At 45.5% G+C, this 18739-nt stretch overlaps 1 protein-coding gene across 1 annotated transcript in view; it reads right to left on the bottom strand.

Moving 5' to 3' along the window:
• Nucleotides 1-18739, bottom strand: part of TRZ1 (tRNAse Z1) — a 60397-nt gene that overhangs the window by 19416 nt on the left and 22242 nt on the right. Inside the window, exons 2-4 of the mRNA XM_086805975.1 lie at nt 5197-5355; nt 5044-5118; nt 4853-4948 (exon numbers count right to left, since the gene is read on the bottom strand). Coding sequence (XP_086662101.1) covers nt 4853-4948; nt 5044-5118; nt 5197-5355 — 330 coding nt within the window. The remainder of the gene's footprint in view (nt 1-4852; nt 4949-5043; nt 5119-5196; nt 5356-18739) is intronic.

Genomic DNA, 18739 nt, shown 5'->3' with positions numbered 1-18739 from the left:
TACTTTAAATGCTGCGCTTTACTCAATGCTTTGCCCACACTTGGTTGGCCTTCACAATGATGCTGCCAATTGCTGCCTGAGTCCAGTGCTGGCTACAGACTGCTTACTGGAGGCTGCCAACTAGGTACTCATGCTGTTCTTCATGCTTATTCTCATGATCCTGATGTTGATGATGATGATGTTGATGTTGATGTTGATGTTGATGTTGATGCTGATGCTGATGCTAATGATGCTACTGATGATGATGATGATGATGATGTCCTACATGCCTTCTTAACTGCTATATTACTCAGGGATTATGTTGTTAATGTTGGAGATTAGCCATGGCACAGGCGTGCACGTGACAAGTAGCAACTCACGTACCCACCCACTATGCAAAACCTCACATTCCAAGGCAATTTCTATGATAGCCTTGATACACCCTTTGAAATGGCCAAAATCTACCTGGTGAATCAACACAAGAATCACCTATTTGCCTAGTGGAAGATCAACCACCGGCAACACACCAAGGCAATTGGCACTTTGTTGATCCAAAGGACTACAGAGCCACAGGTCATCTAGGAGTATAACTCGGGTGGCGCCGGCCCTATCTCCTCAATGACCCCATCAAATGTGGAGAGAGTACATAGCCGCACCAAGAGAAGTCTGCATCAACCCAAGTTCATGCCAATCAAAAGAAGGTGATCCTCGCATAAGTTCTTGCACATGGAAGGAAAAGGGCCCATCTACAAACTTTCTTACATTGATGAACCCACACCACTCACCAGCCACCATGGAGATCCACATGAAGAATTTTAATGATCTCTACTACACAAAGGTCCCCAATCGAGCCATTGTTGCCACATGCCGGTTCTTCCAGTTCATCATCCTCATCCTTGAGGAGGTGCCAAAGAACCAATAGGTACCTCATCTTCGACCTCAATGAAGGCCCAAATTTCCACCAGCAAAGAGATCTCTACAGCATGGTCAAATACTTCCATGGCCACATGCTGGTCACGACTCACCTTCGAAGACCCGCAAGCCCTTCATCACGTCCTTCTACGAGACTAGTATCTTTCGCACCAATGCAAGTTGGTAAGTCTCACCCCTATGCCGGCCTCGTCTACTACATTCCAATAGTTTATGAGCCTGAAGTCGGTACAAGACCCTCGTCAACTCAAAGAGAGGTACCGCAAAAGCTTCATGACCTTGATTCCCCAAAAATGGGATGAAAGATAAATGTTGAAGAAAGCTGAAAGAGAATTGAAGAAAGCAATTGAGATCTTCGAGATTGGAGGAGTACACAAACAGGGCACACCTTCTTCCCGTTGCCCATGCACATCACTTGCATATTTCATGAAGGGCATCACATTTTTTTTCATATCTTGCACCTCACACATGCACGGACACATGCACCTACAACTAACCTCCTCAACGACCACCCTCCAGGTACATCTCTGGGTGGGGGACCATGGCTGGACGCAAGCCTAGCCCTATAGGTGCTCAGAGGTGGCCAAGGCATGCATCAATGGTTGGGATATATTATGGGCACAATATGAACACATTTTATGACATTTTTAATGACTTTTTATGGCCTAAAAGATGAAAACCGACCTAATTATGACTTGCTACAGAAATCCCTATATAAAGGCAAGTCATTGGTCATTCTTAGCATTCAAAGATAGGGATTGTAGAGCCAAGACCAAAAGAAATGCAGCCTAACAGTTTGGATCAGCCAAGTACATCTCCAAATCAGCGTTTTCCATTAACGCACATAGGAGGACAGTAAGCATTAGTTCAAGCAATAATCATTGTGATTACTCAATCATTTAGCAATCTATAGTAGGAGTAGGTTAGTTAAAGAGTCTCTCTCTACTTGTGTATGTCATGAGCATGTAATTAGTGTTAATCTTTATTGCTTTGCATTAAGCCTAATTAAGCATGCTTCCTCATAGTAGCCATGTTACATTAGTATTAGAGCATGTCTAGGTTCTTCCTAGGAAAAGATTTGCATCAACGCTGGGGTATGCATGTAAATCAGCAAATTAGGGTTTGCGTTTTTGCATTAAATCAGCCTTTCTGCAACAGCTTTTTGCTCATTGTCAGCATAGTATAGTACTAGAAAGTCTAGATTTCAATCTAGCATGGTTCTAAGGTGTCTAGGATGCATGGAGAAGCCTAGGTTTAGGGTTTTGGGACTGATTATAGCAGAAAAACAGCAAGTGATTCTTCATGGAAACCATGGAGGATATTTGGGCTTTGATGAAAAGGCAAAGTGAAGCTAATTGGGCAAGGTTCGAACGGGCATCCTAGGAAAGCGCATAGATTTACTGACAAGCATGTGAAGACCTAGATCGCTGAAGGGAACAACGTGAAGAAGAAGCAAGGCAAAGAAGGGAACACTCTGAAGGAAAGTATGGAAAGAAATGAAGGAGCTTTTTGCCATGACGAGTACTCTAGTGGAAACAAGTGTGGTAAAGACCAAGGAAGAGGACGAGTATCGTAGTAGAAGACCAAGAACAAAGGGATACCAAAGAGGCACTAGAGACCGTGTTGGATCCATGGGTCGAGGTCAACCAAGAGGTGCAATGGTTCGAGCATGTAGAGCCATAGACAATTCCAGATTCCAAGCGAGTTTCCGAGATCATCATAGCCATTGAGGAGGTGATAGTTCCCTCGGTTCCCACAATTATCTCCAAATCCATTGACGGACAGGAAAAGATAAGTAATTCAGTTTCTGAGTTTTTTTTTCCATGACATCTCATTCCATTCCTAGTCGCACACGGGAATTTCACTCGGCTACACACACCATACTAACCACACACACCCGAGTACCACCTTTCCAAATATTGGCCACTTTGTAAGCAGTGGACAAGCCATGGTCGCTCGGCCGATTGGTGTGAACACCCTGCACAATTTTGGTGGAACTGGGCGTCCGCAAGTTGAGTCGTGATCTTTGATGTCCATGGCAACCATCGTCCCTGATCCAGAGTGTGAGCTTAAAGAGCAAGCATTGCACACTGTTGTTGCCCGCAGACTCGCCGAAGAGAAAGGTGGAAGCAAGCGCCCTGAACGATCGAACGATGACGGCTTAAGGTGTGCGGATGACTGCCTACGTGCCCACCTGCACATGAACACACCCTTAATATAGGATGTCCCCAAGAGGATTTGAACCCAGGACCTCCCATAGAAAGTCCAAAGTCTTATCCACTAGGCTACTGCCTTGGGGACAGTTTCCGAGGTTTTCATGGAGTCTACCATGCCAATAGAGCTTCAAGAGGCAAAGGGATCAATTCCATTGCAGTTCCTGAGGAGATAGAGAAGGAGACACCACACGGTAGATCCAGTCCGTAGTCGAATCAACTACATGGAGCAAAGGCGCATCATGTGCACCCCAGCTCCAAGTTTAATAGGAGGGAATGTCACGTGCATGCCTTAATACGGTGCCACGTAGACATGATTATTCCTTACAGCCGCCTTAAGGGCAAAGCTAGAGGTTGTATACGGGCAGTTTGGAGCCATTTTGGTAGCCCTATAGGAGCTCAAAGATGCCCAAGACATGCATCAATGGCTGGGACATATTATGGGCACCATATGAACAAATTTTATGACATTTTTGATGACTTTTATGGCCTCAAAGGTGAAAACCGACCTGATTACTTCTTGCTATAGAAATCCCTATATAAAGGCGAGTCATTGGTCATTCTTAGCATTCAAAGATGGGGATTGCAGAGCCAAGACCAAGGGCATGCAGTCTAACAATTTGGATCAGCCGAGTATATCTCCAAATCAGCATTTTCCATTAACGCACAGAGGAGGACACTAAGCATTAGTTCAAGCATAGTATTCATAGTCTAGATCTACATTGGATCTATGACAATCATTGTAATTACTCATTCATTCAGCAATATATAGTAGGAGTAGGTTAGGTGATATTTCTCACGGCTTGTGAGAGTGGAGAAGGATTGGCTTGGGCAAAAGCCATAATACCCAATTGGCACTAGACTTGAACATAGTAAGAATTTTCTATAAGCTGACCCAAGCAAAGAAGCGGGAAAGGCAGGAGGAAGGGCTTCTCTGCACGAGAAAGAAGGGAGAAAATGGTGAGAGGCAGAGAAGAAGGCAGGCAAAGAGGAGGGGTGGCGGGAAATGTGCAGCGAGGAGGGGAATGACGGGTAGGAGGAGGAGAGTAGGAGGGAAATGCACAGATAGGAGAGGAATGGCAGGCAGAAGGAGGGCAGGACGAGAGGTGCGCAGAGAGGAGGGGGGTGATGTCCACTCATTTGAGCAGAAGGATAGCAGCCCAAACTTTGCATCCCTTAGAGCATCCCAGAAGCCCTTGGTGTAACACTAGTGACTCCTTATTCTAGCCCCATTCTTTCATGGGTACACCGTAGAGAAGCAGCAAATTTCAGTTTTAATATATATATACCTAGATGAATCTAGGAACATGCCCAAAGTGCAATTTATAACCTCATGGTAGTCATCCACAAGACCATAAACCATCAACTCCATCATGCATAGTATGGACTAGATACTACGACATCCCCACTAACGTCATCGGTGCCCAATATCTTTTCTTCCATTGCTCCTAGCAAAAAATCCAAAGGGGCAAGGAAGGGATGGGGATCATTTTGCCCCTCATGCCCTCTGCTTTTGAAACATATCCACAAGAGCACTCCAGGTTTAAGAACCTGCGGCATTGGATATTAGTTGGACCATGCAAATTTATGTCACAAAACTGAGTCTCACCAGAATGTCTGCACCTAGGCTACCACTTGAACTACTAGATAATTTTGTTGAAATGAGACCAGCTCTGACTACAACAATAGAACTAAAATTGAATACTACTGAACTGAGACTGCTTCTATACCTCAACACCAGTTTCCTTGAGATGCTTGATCTCCTTGCCGGGAAGCCCAAGGTACTCCGCCTTCAGCTTGTGTCTAACTGAATACAATATGTACCCCTGCAGTAGGTTGAGGTAAGTATTTAATGTGCTTAACACCTGGATGAATCAACAAATTTATCTTCTTGGTCGAAATTCATGTATTCGTCACTAACCTGGCTCGGTATAACATGATATGTCTTGAAGGCCTTCGCAACAAGGCCTTTTCCCATATTATATGTCTCTCCAACCTGAAACATGGCAGAAATGGTGAAAAAATGTTGGCACATTTAGGAAGAGCTGTGCAAGGAGATGCCATGCATACCTACATCCAAAGCTATTAATTCATGCTTGAGCTCGGAGCCGTCCAACTGCCTGTACACTTCAAAGAGCTTCTCCACAGTCTCTTTGATGCATTTGGGGACGATCAATGTTGGAGGCTTCATCTTGTATAAGCCCCTAGTAGCAACATACATGGCCACACCTCCCTAGCAAAGAGGAAAAATTACATTAAAAGAAAACTCTTATTGGATATAAAGCATGCCCATAGCACTCGGAAGAGAACAAGTGTACCACACCAGGAGAACCCCAATTTTCCATTTTAACAGATTTGTTGGAAATAATGCCCAATTATCCAGTCATTAGTGTCATGTGAAGAGAACTAGTGGTACACAACTGGACAATTTTCCATTTTAACAGAATTGTTGGGAATAATGCCAAATTACCCAATCATTAGTGTCATGTGAACTTGCCAAGTGAACGTGCCCAACACATGTCAGCCATGAGGTCATCATGCACGTGTAAACAATAATGCAATCAGTTCAAAGGTCGATTGGTCAAAGGGCAAGTGCATTTAGTGTGTGGTCAAGGGTCAAAGAGGTAAGACAGGAGGTGCACTTTACCTCCTAGAGGTTAGGAACAGTTCTAAAGTCTAGTCAAGTGTCCTTAGTGGTGTGAACACACTATGTGTGAACACCCTCTTATTTAGGGTCAAAAGACAAGGCCTTGGTGCCTATAAAAGCATGTATTTGGGTGGATTCATAATCATAGTAAATATCATTTAAGTTGTGCAAACTCTCTCTTGGCTTGAGTATCTCTCTCCCTCTCTCTCTCTTGGGTGGATTCATAATCATAGTAAATATCATTTAAGTTGTGCAAACTCTCTCTTGGCTTGAGTATCTCTCTCCCTCTCTCTCTTCTTGCTTCATCTCTCTTCTACACACTCATTTCATCCTCCAGAGCTGCATCATGTGTGTGCTCCTGTGATATCCAATATGGTATCAAAGCTTGTCGCCATCGTCATCATCTGTCACATGCACTTTGCGCTGTAGTGCATGGTGACAAGATGGCCCATCATCAGTGCATCATTGTACAGCAATAGGACCCTGTAGGATATGATATTGTCGTATGCCGTGGCCCCATTGTAGTCCTCAGTCCAAGATATGTCACGCACGAGCTACGTAAGTCATTCCTCAGCCTTAGAGTGTCAGTCAGTCAGTCAAGTCCCTTAACCCACTTGGAGAGAATCATTCATGCATGTAGAGTAAGTAGAAACCTTAGGGTTTGCATTAAAAAGCATTCTGCATTTGCATAGCATTCATCCCATATGCATATACATCATTGTAGAAGTATTAGAATATCATTCATCTTTTTACCATATTTTCTAGCATTTTACACACATTATTTCAACATTATTATCATTGAAGGCCATGCATTTGAAATTTCAGCACACCCTCTCTTCAGTTTTCCCACCCATAGGTGCCACCAGCCAGACTCCCGCGACATCAACGACCGTCATCCGAACTCAATCAAATTTCAGTAAGTATGATGGTAAGTGTGATCATTTAGCTGTCAATCGATTTATTCATTAGTTTAATGTATATTTTCCTTTGGCAAAGCTAACAGATCCTCAAGACAAAGTCCATGTAGTGGCTCCCCACCTCACGGGTGAGGCACACTTGGTGGTAGCATTGGTCTAGTATCCATATAGACCAGATCACAAGTGTCACAACTTTTCGCTGGGATACCTTTGTCCATGACCTAAAGACCAGATTTCTCCCTCCCTGGTATTTGACCAACCTAGCAGATGAGTTCTATGGACTCAAACAGAACCGGTCACCCGTGCTTTAGTTTTCCGGTAAGGTTATCACTTTAGCACAGCAGCAGTTAGGATTATCTGAGAAGGCCAAGATGGATCAATTCATTCGTGGATTAGATCCTAACATCCGGTTCACAGTTTGTAACTTTAAACCCAGCACATATGATCGGGCTTTGACTCTTACTCAAAGTGAAGAAATGAAGATGAACAGGGAAGCCTAAGCAACCGCAGTCTAGTACCAAACCCTAGCAGCAACAAACTGCTTCGCAGTCAGGGAAAGGTAATGTGTCTTCTAAAGACGCTAAGGACGACGGTAGTTCTAGCTCTAGTTCAGGGGGTAAGAAGGATAACCAATCCAAACCTATGAAAACCCTTGAGGAAAAGGCTAAAGCAAGCATCACTGGAGGCTATCTTCCTCTAGAGGAGCCAAGGACGTACCAGTCAGAGAACATATGTTTTTTATGTCATACCATTGGGCATGGTAAGAAGGATTGTCAGTTGGGGAAAGATAATGCGTCTTCTAAAGATGCCAAGAAGGACGGTAGTTCTAGCTCTAGTTCAGGAGGTAAGAAGGATAACCAATCCAAACCTATGAAAACTCCTCAGGAAAAGGCTAAAGCAGGCATCACTCGAGGCTATCTTCCTCCAGAGGAGCAAAGGAAGTACCAGTCAGAGAACATATGTTTTTTCTATCATACCATTGGGCATGGTAAGAAGGATTGTCAGAAATTGTAAGAATGGGTACTATGCTGTGATACCCGTAAAGAAATGCTGCAAGAACTGTACAACACTGTATATGGACAGCAAGCATAAAGGAGAAAAGAAGATCACTGCTGAATATCACCAGAAAAGGTAGTACATCACGTGGAGCAGCATGAGGGAGGTTCCTTAGATGCTGCCTATCACTCCAGAAGCTGAAAAGAGAGAGAATCTAAGGGAAAAGGGAGCCAACCCTTTTATACTACCTCAGTATGCTGGTCGGCCAGCTGTAGCAAACCGACAGCATGGCTGTAGCAAAAAAATGCTATAAAATGCCTTAAAAAATACCAAAAAATGGTAGAAAAAATGCAGAATAATCTCTGCTAAGATATGCCAATGCAGGGCTTCATATGGAGCCAGATACAAGCAAGAATATGCATGGGAAAGTCCATTTGGGAATGAAATAATTTCCAACACCTCCTCTTCAGCGCCAGACGGGTGGCGGTACGCTGCAAAAATCCTCCAAAGTCTGAAGGAACAACCTCCTCATAAAAGGTACAAAGCTCGCGAAGATATGGTACATCTGAATACCGAGAAGGTCTCTGGAAGAAGCCACGAGAAGATCGAGAAGATATCGAAGACGAAACATCAGGATCAATCAAGAGAGAGAAGCCCTCAAGAGATGGTACCATAGATGGCTCCGAAAAAAGTGGTACCTCCTCTGCATCTGCAACAAGTATCGGGACCAAAGTAGAATCCTTCTATGAAGAAGAAGAAACTGAAACAACCACTGGAACAAACTAATCATCACTGATAGTTGAATTCGCTACGTTCGAAGTAGGGACAGGCTCCAAGATAGTGGAAGATGCTGTCAGAATGCGCAGCGGAAGACTAATGCACGTAGGAGACGCATCACCATTGAGCTCCACGAACACCCCCAACGGGCACTGCAGCATCCCTCCACCGGGCTCCCATCTCCCAATGAGCTGCCTCCCAAAACACCGGCCGGAGGAGATGACTATGACAAGGTGCCACTCTAGCCTATATATGGCTCTTCAACTTCCCATGCTTCCACTTATGGGATAATCCAAGGCACCTTCTAGCCATAGATCACATGCTCGAAATCGCCAACCTTCCAACACCCTCCCTCGATTCGAGCTCCGCAAGCCACCAAGGCGCGAGGGGGTCACCCAGGACCACACACGCCTGAGCCGCCCAGGACCACACACACCCGGGCTCTGATACCATGTCAGAATGCGCAGCGGAAGACTAACGCATCCACAATTGCCACAGCATCTCCCGCTCCTCTAGCCCCGCCTACTACCACCAATGCAATTCAACTTTTACCTTCTATGCATCCTATGCCATCTGTGGTGTTTGATGCTAAGCAGAAGGGTGAAAGTGATGTTGCACAAAAAAGCCTCATCCGAGCTTATTGCTTTGCCAAGGGCCGCCAGTTTGTAGTCCTATTTGACATGGGCAGTTCTGAGGACGCCATCTCTCCCCAGTTGGCTGCTAAAATGAGCTATACACACCTAGTCTCTGTTAGCACATTCATCCCCAATTTTTGTCCATTTTTGGTGTCCGTTTGGTCCCATTTGTATGGCCCTTGATTGTGGGATGGCCACCCCTTTTTTATGTATTTTTCTGGGATTTTTCCCAGCCTTTCTGGCATTTTCCAGTTGGCCAGTTTTGCAGCTCCAGTCAGCTAGCTCACCTCAACTATAAATAGGAGGTGCTGGCCTCTCATTATTCATTCAGTCTTGTACATATCTGCTCCCTCACTTATGAGACTTGTAGTGTCTCTTGCTTGGGACTGTTTTGCTTCAGCATATTCAGCATAGATTGCTCCATCTCTCTCTCTCTCTCTCTCTCTCTCTCTCTCTCTCTCTTGCACTCTCTATTCTGCACACTCTAGTGCCCCTTTGCTTCCGCTCTGTGCACTCTTTCATGGTATCATCGCTCCTGGTTTAGCAACCTCTTTGCTGCCCCAGATTCAGCCCTGTCTTCAGCACCCTCTCCTCTGCGTTTTCTCTCAGATCTGCAGCCCTTTACTGCTGTGTTTTCTGGACTGGACCTGCTGGTCGCTTCGCCTTCAGATTGGCTTCATCAACTCAGCCATCAGGTACTTGTTGACCAGCGTTTTCTTTTCTACATGGAGTTTGGGACATAGGCGGCCTGTTTTCTTCAGGACAGCAGCCTTCTGTGTTGCGTTTTCCTCTCCAGTGGGCTTGCTCCTTTGCAGAGGGGGTCTTTGGTGTTGCAGGCTTTGGTGGCACTCTTGGTACCTGTGGAGGACACTTCTTCTTCAGAGATTGTGCATTTTTTTTTAAAGGAGAGCCCAAGCTACTGTCCTTGTTGATGCCTTTCCCTCTTGCACCCTCTTACAGCATATTCCCAAGCCCTGTGTGGCTGCCTTTTCTCTCTACATCAAATCTGCATTCTTTGCTTCCCTCTTTTGGTGGCCTCAAGGTTGGAGGTACAGTCGACAGAAGCTTCTGCATTTTTTGCTACAGGAGGATTTTCGGGTGCTGTCAACCCTCTAAGGGCTGCGTTTTGGTGGGAAGAAGGGCCCTATATCAGTTTTATCTTATGAGGGTTGGTTCTCTTGATTGGATCAATGATGACAACTTCAGATTTGGCTCTCGTACCACTCTCTTGTTATTTCCTTGATGAGGCAGACAAGTTGGATGGTGGTAACTTTCAGTCATGGAAGTTGCAGGTGACTTCTATTCTCAAGGAGTATGGTTTGATGGAGTTTCTCTCGTACAAGAATCAGTGCTTGCCGGATCTTGCCTCTACGGAGGATGTGTGTCGGTGGAGGAAGACTGACGGACCGATCTATGGCTTTCTCCTCCTGAATTGTCAGGATTCGGTTCTTCGACACTTCATCTATGCTCCTGATGATGCTTCTACTTCCTCTGTGTGGCATTTGCTTTGTGGCCTTTATGGTGATGCCAGTGATCGACAGATGCTTTCTGCTTCTGGATGCTCTGCAGCCAGTGATCTTATGGATACTTCTTTTGGAGATGTTCCTGCAGTGAAGGATAGTGGGTCAATTTTGCTCATTGCATTTGAGGAGTTTGTTTCTCCTGTTGCCCTGCCTTTAGTTTTTGTGCATACTTCTCCTTGCCAGGACAATATATCTAATAATTTTTTTGAGGAAGATAGTGGGCTATCTTTGCTCACAGCTTCTGAGGGGGATTTGTCTCCTATTGCTTCGCCTCCGACTCTTTCTTCAACAACCAGTGACCAAGATGTCTTGCTGGTCCCTTTGCCTTCTATGGAGGAGCCTGCTTCTATGCTGTGTTATGCTATTGAGGAGGCTACTACTACTTCAGTTACCACTACTGTGAATCTTCCTACTTCCCTTACTCTGTGTGAGGATTTTGGATTGTGGTTAGGTGTGTCTGTGACCGTGCTTGGGGCACAGTGGTACTTCCAGGGATTGAAGGATTAGGATTTGGATTTGGTTGGGCCTGTGGAGTCCAGGCATCAGTTTTCAGAGGGGGCAGTTGAGTTCTTACATTTGGCGATGCCGACCTTCGAGGAGGGTGCTATTATATAGCATTTGGCTACTCTTGGTACAGAGTTGGAGCAGATGGGCTCTATTTCTTTTGAGGGTATTATCTTCTTGGAGCTACACGCTTCTTGTGAGGATTATGTTGTTAATCCTGCATATTGTGTACTAATTACTACTTAAGTAATTAACTTAGAACAAGAACCTTCAGGAGAACACTTGAGACAAGATTGAATTGACTTGTTGTTATTAAACTGAGTACAATAGGTCTCTTATATAGGAGATGAAGAGACACATTTGAAGAGGCATGTCCTTTGATGAAAGGACATGACCTTAGACGAAAGGGTACAACTTTTAGGCTAAGGGATGTGTCCAGTCGATGTAGAGGCACAACCATTCACTAAGGGATACAACCATTCGTCGAAGAGATGTGGCTATTCGATGAAGAGGTACATCCTTTGACGAAGAGTCGCAACCAGTCGAGGGTAGGGGTTCCCTTTGGCTGGTAACTCTTTGCATCTGCAACAGTAATCAGCAATGAAGAGAGAATCTGATATATAAACACGTCACAATCGTGACATTCCCTCCCATTTAAAATAAAACCCATGTGTCAAATGATAGACATCCGTTTGTCGAAGAACTCCTGAAGAAGGTTAGGGTACTGCTGCATTTCTTCATCTGTTTGCCAAGTGGAATCAGACTCATCCAAGTCCATCCACTTCACAAGAAATTCTGTAGTCAACTTTCTTCTTGTTTCCTTCTGTCTTATGTCAAGTATTACTTCTGGAACAAGGATAATATGGTCATCTTCAATTTCTGGTACATAAGAAGATAAGTCTGGAACAGGCGAATCTCCTTGAATATACTGTTTGAGCCAAGATATGTGAAAAGTCGGATGAATCTTTCCCCATGACGGTGGAAGTTCCAACTTATAACTGACAGTTGAATTTTTCTTAAGGATTTTGAAAGGCCCATAGAAGCGAGGTCGTAACTTTGGAAAAACTGACTTCACTGTTTTGTAGCGGTGAGGTGCCACATATAATAAGACCAAGTCTCCTTCTTGAAATTCTGCATGTCGACGATGCTTGTTGGCCTGTTTTTGATATTTTTGTTGTACATGGACCAATTTATCTCGAACTTGTACAAGCACATCTTGCATCTCCTGAACCAACTGATCTGCCAGCGCCACTTTGTGTTGTAAAACAAAGTTTGTAGGCACAAGAGGAGTATGTCCATATGCTGCTTGAAATGGAGTTAATCCAATTGCTGAATGATGGGAATTATTATAAGCAAATTCCACGAGTGGTAAATAATCTTCCCACGATGCCAGACGGAATTGAATGTAATGTCGAATCATTTCTTCCAAAATCTGATTGACTCTTTCAGTCTGTCCATCTGTTTGAGGATGATAGGCTGAACTGAATAACAAATTCGTGCCAAGAGATTTGAACAAAGACGTCCAAAAATGTCCAGTGAACTTTGGATCTCTGTCAGAGATGATGGTCTTTGGTAAACCATGCAATTTGAAGACATGTTGCACGAATAATGACGCCACGTCTGGGGCTGAAGCAGCTTTCTTGCAAGGAATGAAATGTGCCATTTTGGAAAATCGATCAACCACCACAAGAATCTGAGCATTGCCTTTAGATGAACGAGGCAAGGTGGTGATAAAATCCATACTGATACTTTCCCATCTCTCATTGGGAACTGGCAATGGTTGAAGTAACCCTTGAGGAAGTTGTCGAGAGGCTTTCATTGTTTGACATGAATGACAAGCTTTGACAAATTTGATAACATCTTGCTGCATCTGAGGCCAGAAGTATGTAGCAGACAAAAGTCGATATGTCTTGTTGATACCAGGGTGAGCAGCATAAGGGACTTCATGATGTTCTTGAATAAGAATCTTCCGCAATGAAGTATTGTGAGGCACACAGATGCGGTCAGAGAAGAACAGCAACTCATCCATGATAATATAGGCTGCAAACATGTTCATTTCTGCAGGACTGGGATTAGAAGATTTGAGAGCACGGAACGCATCTCCAAAATCTCTATCCGTCAAATATTCATTTTTGAAACAAGCAAGGATTTCCATTTGCACATCTGTGATGGCAAAATTAATGGCTCGAGGCATGCGACTTAAGGCATCTGCAACCACATTCTGAAGACCAGGAACATACTGAATAATCATGTGGAAATTAGCCAAGAATTCAACCCATCTGCCTTGTCGAGAGTTCATAACAGGCTGAGTGAAAATATACGTCAGAGATTGATGATCTGTACGTACAACTGAATCTGCTCCAAGAAGATAATGTCGCCATGTTCGATAAGCATGTACGATTGCCAAAAACTCCTTATCATACACAGGATACCTGCTTTGAATGGCTGAAAACTTTCTGCTGTCAAAAGCAATGACACGATCATTCTGCATCAGAACTCCACCAGAAGCACGATCTGAGGCATCTGTCATTACATCACAGGGCTGAGTGGGATCTGCAATGGCCAAGACCGGGGTTGTCGTCAAGGCATGCTTGAGATCATTGAAGGATTGCTCAGCTTCCGAAGACCACTGAAGTTTGTCCAGCTTTGTCAATTCTGTCAAAGGGGCAGCAATCTCTGAAAATCTATGCACCTTGTTGTGATAGAAATTAGCAAGTCCCAAGAAAGATCGAACATCTGAAATGGTGAGAGACAAAGGCCAATCCACAATCGCCTGAATCTTCTTAGGATCGACTGCAATCCCATTAGCAGAAATGATGTGACCAAGATATTCCACATGGTTTTTGAAAAATTCGCTCCTTTTTGTTGATGTACAGCACATTGTTGCGTAGTACTTCAAAGACTATCTGTAAATGCTCTTTGTGATCGACCATAGATCGGCTAAAAACCAGAATATCATCAAGGTAAACGATCACGAACTTATCCAAGTATGGCCCAAAAATTTCATTCATCAGGGTCATGAAAGTGGCCGGGGCATTGGTTAACCCAAAAGGTATGACTAAGAATTCATAATGGCCATATTTTGTCCGAAAGGCTGTCTTGTATTCATCACCATTACGGATACGAATTTGATGATAGCCGGACTTTAAATCAATCTTGGAAAACACCTTAGCACCAAGCAGTTGGTCGAACAATTCATCGATGCGAGGTAAAGGAAATTTGTTCTTGATTGTCAGCTTGTTGAGAGCTCGGTAATCAATGCAAAGCCGCATTGATCCATCCTTCTTCTTGACAAGTAAAACCGGGGCTCCGAAGGGACTTTTGCTGGGACGGATGTGACCTTTGTCCAGCAACTCCTGTAATTGCTTTTGTATCTCCCGAGATTCAGAGTAAGAAACACGGTAAGGAGCTCGGGTTGGAGGAGGTTGACCTGGGATAAGATCAATCGGGTGATCCACAGGACGACGAGGAGGCAATGTCGTCGGAAGATCATTCGGAAACAAATCCTGAAAAGGCCTGAAGAAGGGTTGCTCCAAGTAAGCAGTAGTTGATGACGAGGCTTGAGATTGCTCACTGGTTTCTGCTTCAATCTCCCGTAACATGACCAAGGATGTTGCACTGTCACGTTTGCGAACGAGACGTTTGACTTGCAGGGCAGAAACAATGGTGATGGGTTTGGCACTGAAAAGGCCATGAAGTTCCAGCTCTCGACCATTATGATATAATTGGATTGAATGGGAACGAAAGCTGATCACCGGATCATATCGATACAGCCAAGATTGTCCCAATATCATGTCATAATGTGACAACGGCATCACTGAAAAATTAAGGTTATCCTGGTAATCTTGAATCTGGAACTGGAGCTGTTGCACCTTTTGGTTACAATTAAGGAAGGAACCATCAGCAAGCTCCACTTGAAAAGCATCCACAAAATGTCGGGTCTGTAGGCGAAGCTTATGAACCAAAGAAGTGCCCACAAAATTAGTGGAACAGCCACTGTCCACCAGCACATTGATGGGATGGTCGCCAATGAAGCCAAGAAGACTAAGGACCTGTTTGGAAAGATTCACCGGAACAGGATTGGTACTTTGGCCATTAAGCATCAGGGTACTGACAAACTCTGAAACGCGAACAGAACAAGCCATCTGTTTGTTCTTGTCTTTCACAGGAGGCGGGTCATGATCAGCATGGTGACAACTGTCCACCTGAGAATTGCGCCGAGTGTTGGAGGGTTTAGGACGCTGAGGGCATTCATACCACCGGTGATCGCCAGAACAAATTGTGCAGAGGCCTGGGCGACTAGGTTGGGATGAAGGGGTAGTTGATGAAGAGGTTTACTGTCCTGAAGAGGGTTCTCGCTTGAAATTGCGCCGATCATTGTTGCGACGGTCCTGTCGAGACCGATCTCGGTTTCTGCTGCTGCCAGAGGATTCGGTCTGAGAGGATCCTGCATTTGACGCGGAAGTTTGCCCGGAAAAGCGCGGCCGGAAGGACTGTTGTCCAGAATATGGTCGCCGAGAGTTGGGTTGTCCAGAATTAGGACGCTGGGGTTGGCTAGTCCCATTGGATCGATTCCGCTGGAAGGAACGGGCGCCGGAGGGAAAGTTCCTGGGAGGACGCCGGTAATCACTGATGCGCTCGACATACGAGATTGCTTCATCCAGGGTGGCAGGATTATACTTATGGACTTCGTCTTGGATTGTGGGTTCAAGCCCGTCAATGAAGCTGTGAAGCTGGTCAGAGGGGCTGAGTGTCTCTATCTCCAGAGCCAATTTTTGAAACTCTGAGATGTACGCGGCCACGGAGCCAGTTTGACTCAGGCGGCGGAGAGAAGACCTGGCATGAAAATTCGCATTTGCAGGCTCAAAAGCCTTGCGAAGAGCACGCCGGAATTTATCCCACGTTGGAGTAGACTTGCCATCTGCAATCCTGCGTCGCCACCAGAGGAAGGCGGTATCCTTCAAGAGGGTACTGGCCAATGCTACTTTTTTGGTCTCGGGCAATTCAGTATTCGAGAAATAAACCTCCATTTTGTAGAGCCAATGATCGATTAACCGCTTATCACGGCGGCCATTGTAGGGCTCGGGTAACTTGATGTCCATCTTCCGTGTTTGTGCTGTGGTCATTAATTTATATAAAAGTTTAAGTTCAGCAGTCTACCTCGGCAGTCGGATCGGGAGGAGGTAAGGGATCGTCCTGCTGGCCCACCGAGGATGATGATGATGACTGTGGAGAATGCGAACGATGCGCTCGCTGGGACTTCCTGGATCCCTCGCGCTGATGTTGGTGCCGCTGCTGCATGTCTTCCATCTGGGATCTCATTGATGCCATTCCGTCGAAAAATGCCTTTTGCAAGTCCTCCATCTGTTGTTGGAGAGTAGTCATCAGCAAGGCTTCCATCTGAGGATCAGCGGGTGGCACGTTGTCGTGCGACGTCGACATCTGAAGCACTCAGAGAGAGTACTGTGGTGAAGCAGGAAAGGTCCACCCGAAATGGAGAATGGAAGGAACAGCTGCTGGAGAGGCAGTAATAGGGTCCTCGTACGCGAAGTCGGGATCTTCCACTTCGTCGGGATCGTCCTCCGAAGTTACTGCATTGGCTTCCTCCAAAGAACTGGGCACTGGAGATAATGGAGTATAGTCGGGGACGAAGATCTCGCAGTAAAATGTCACAGGAGGGCGCGTGGAGGAGACATTGCGTAAGCCATCCACACTGCACTCTGGAAGAAAGTGTGCCAACTGCGGGTACCGTGATAAAAAATACTCGAAATGAGTAAGATGCAGTGGCTCGCAGGTGAGGAAAATAGTCCAAATCGCCCAAGTGTCGGGTTCGGTCACATGCGGGCTGCTGACATGAATGCGGTACACCTGAGAGGCCGGGGATGCTGGGATAGGAGAGGCTGAAAGACTTGGAATCCACCCAACATCGGCGAGTAGTGGCACTGAATCCGGAGTGAGGGCACGAGGAGGGCTGTGTTCGGGAAGAACAGCCTCGGGGATCTCGTCGATGTAACTCAGGTAAGAGATGTGCATGTCGGGTTCCTCCGGGAAGTTGTCCATGAAGCATGCACGTAGGGGGCGAGAGCACACAAGGTATGTGGTGTGGGCAAAGCCAGGAAAACCCACAGGAAGAAGGGCGCCTATTCGTTGGAGAGAAGGAGGCGAGTAAGAACTAGGCGACATCCTGACAGCCGGGTGGTGGTTTTCGAGTCGCCCACGTTGGCTGTTCACACCATCAAATCCCAAACGGCGGCCAGCGCACGCCCAGCCGATTACGCACGCCTGTTGGGTTTGTTTGGGTTTTTTTTTTTGAATTCCACGTGGCAGTACACTTATTAATGTTGTGTATTGGTGTTTTTTTTTTTTTTGAAGGTTGACGCTTCGAAGGCCGTCGCCGAGTGGAGGTGACGCTTCGAAAGCTGAATCGCCGAGTGAAGGTGACGCTTCGAAGGCTGAATCACCGAATGAGTCGCTGCGAACAGTATTGAATCATCAGTCACTGCATATAGTAGCACACAAAGTATGAGTGGAGGTGACGCTCAGCCACGCTCAGCATATAGTAAGGCGGCTCAAAACCGGCAGCCACGCTCAGCAAACAAGAGCGCCCGTTGGCAGCAACCAAGGCGAAGAGAGGGGGGCTCCATAGTCAGCAGCGAAGGGGGCAGTTCCTGCCATGTTGCGAACGCCACCGGCAGCAGGGAGGGAGGGCATTCCGGAAATACTGCAGGGGGCTATACACACAATACGTGTATATGGGTGTGAGACCTTGTGTACTTGTTTACATTACTACAAGCAAGGATTCACGCCAAGTCCACCATCGCTCTGCTTCTTCCATACAACACCGAAAGGAGAGGTGGATGAGGGAGTGCCGCGGAGAGGGTGAGGGCTTCACAACCCACGGGTAGGATAAAATTTTGCTCTGATACCACTGTGAGGATTATGTTGTTAATCCTGCATATTGTGTACTAATTACTACTTAAGTAATTAACTTAGAACAAGAACCTTCAGGAGAACACTTGAGACAAGATTGAATTGACTTGTTGTTATTAAACTGAGTACAATAGGTCTCTTATATAGGAGATGAAGAGACACATTTGAAGAGGCATGTCCTTTGATGAAAGGACATGACCTTAGACGAAAGGGTACAACTTTTAGGCTAAGGGATGTGTCCAGTCGATGTAGAGGCACAACCATTCACTAAGGGATACAACCATTCGTCGAAGAGATGTGGCTATTCGATGAAGAGGTACATCCTTTGACGAAGAGTCGCAACCAGTCGAGGGTAGGGGTTCCCTTTGGCTGGTAACTCTTTGCATCTGCAACAGTAATCAGCAATGAAGAGAGAATCTGATATATAAACACGTCACAATCGTGACACTTCTAGGGATTCCTGTGACACTGTGTTTATATTTGGGTTTGGCACCGATATTTGGAGCAGCACGACGCAACCTTCATGGTTGATTTCTTCTAGAAGAACAGTGTACTTGGCAGCTTGCTCTGTTACTTTTGTAGCTGAGTTGCTGTGGAGATTGCTTGTGGAGCTTTCCTGGTACCTGTTGTTGCTGCTTTCTTTTGTCTTTGACAGAGGACGACTTCTTCGGCTTCTCGGAGTTATGTT

Source organism: Cibotium barometz, chromosome 12, assembly GCF_041138505.1.
Source record: "Cibotium barometz isolate CiBa-2024 chromosome 12, ASM4113850v1, whole genome shotgun sequence".
Lineage (NCBI taxonomy): Eukaryota > Viridiplantae > Streptophyta > Polypodiopsida > Cyatheales > Cibotiaceae > Cibotium > Cibotium barometz.
This window is presented reverse-complemented; position numbering and strand designations above follow the sequence as displayed.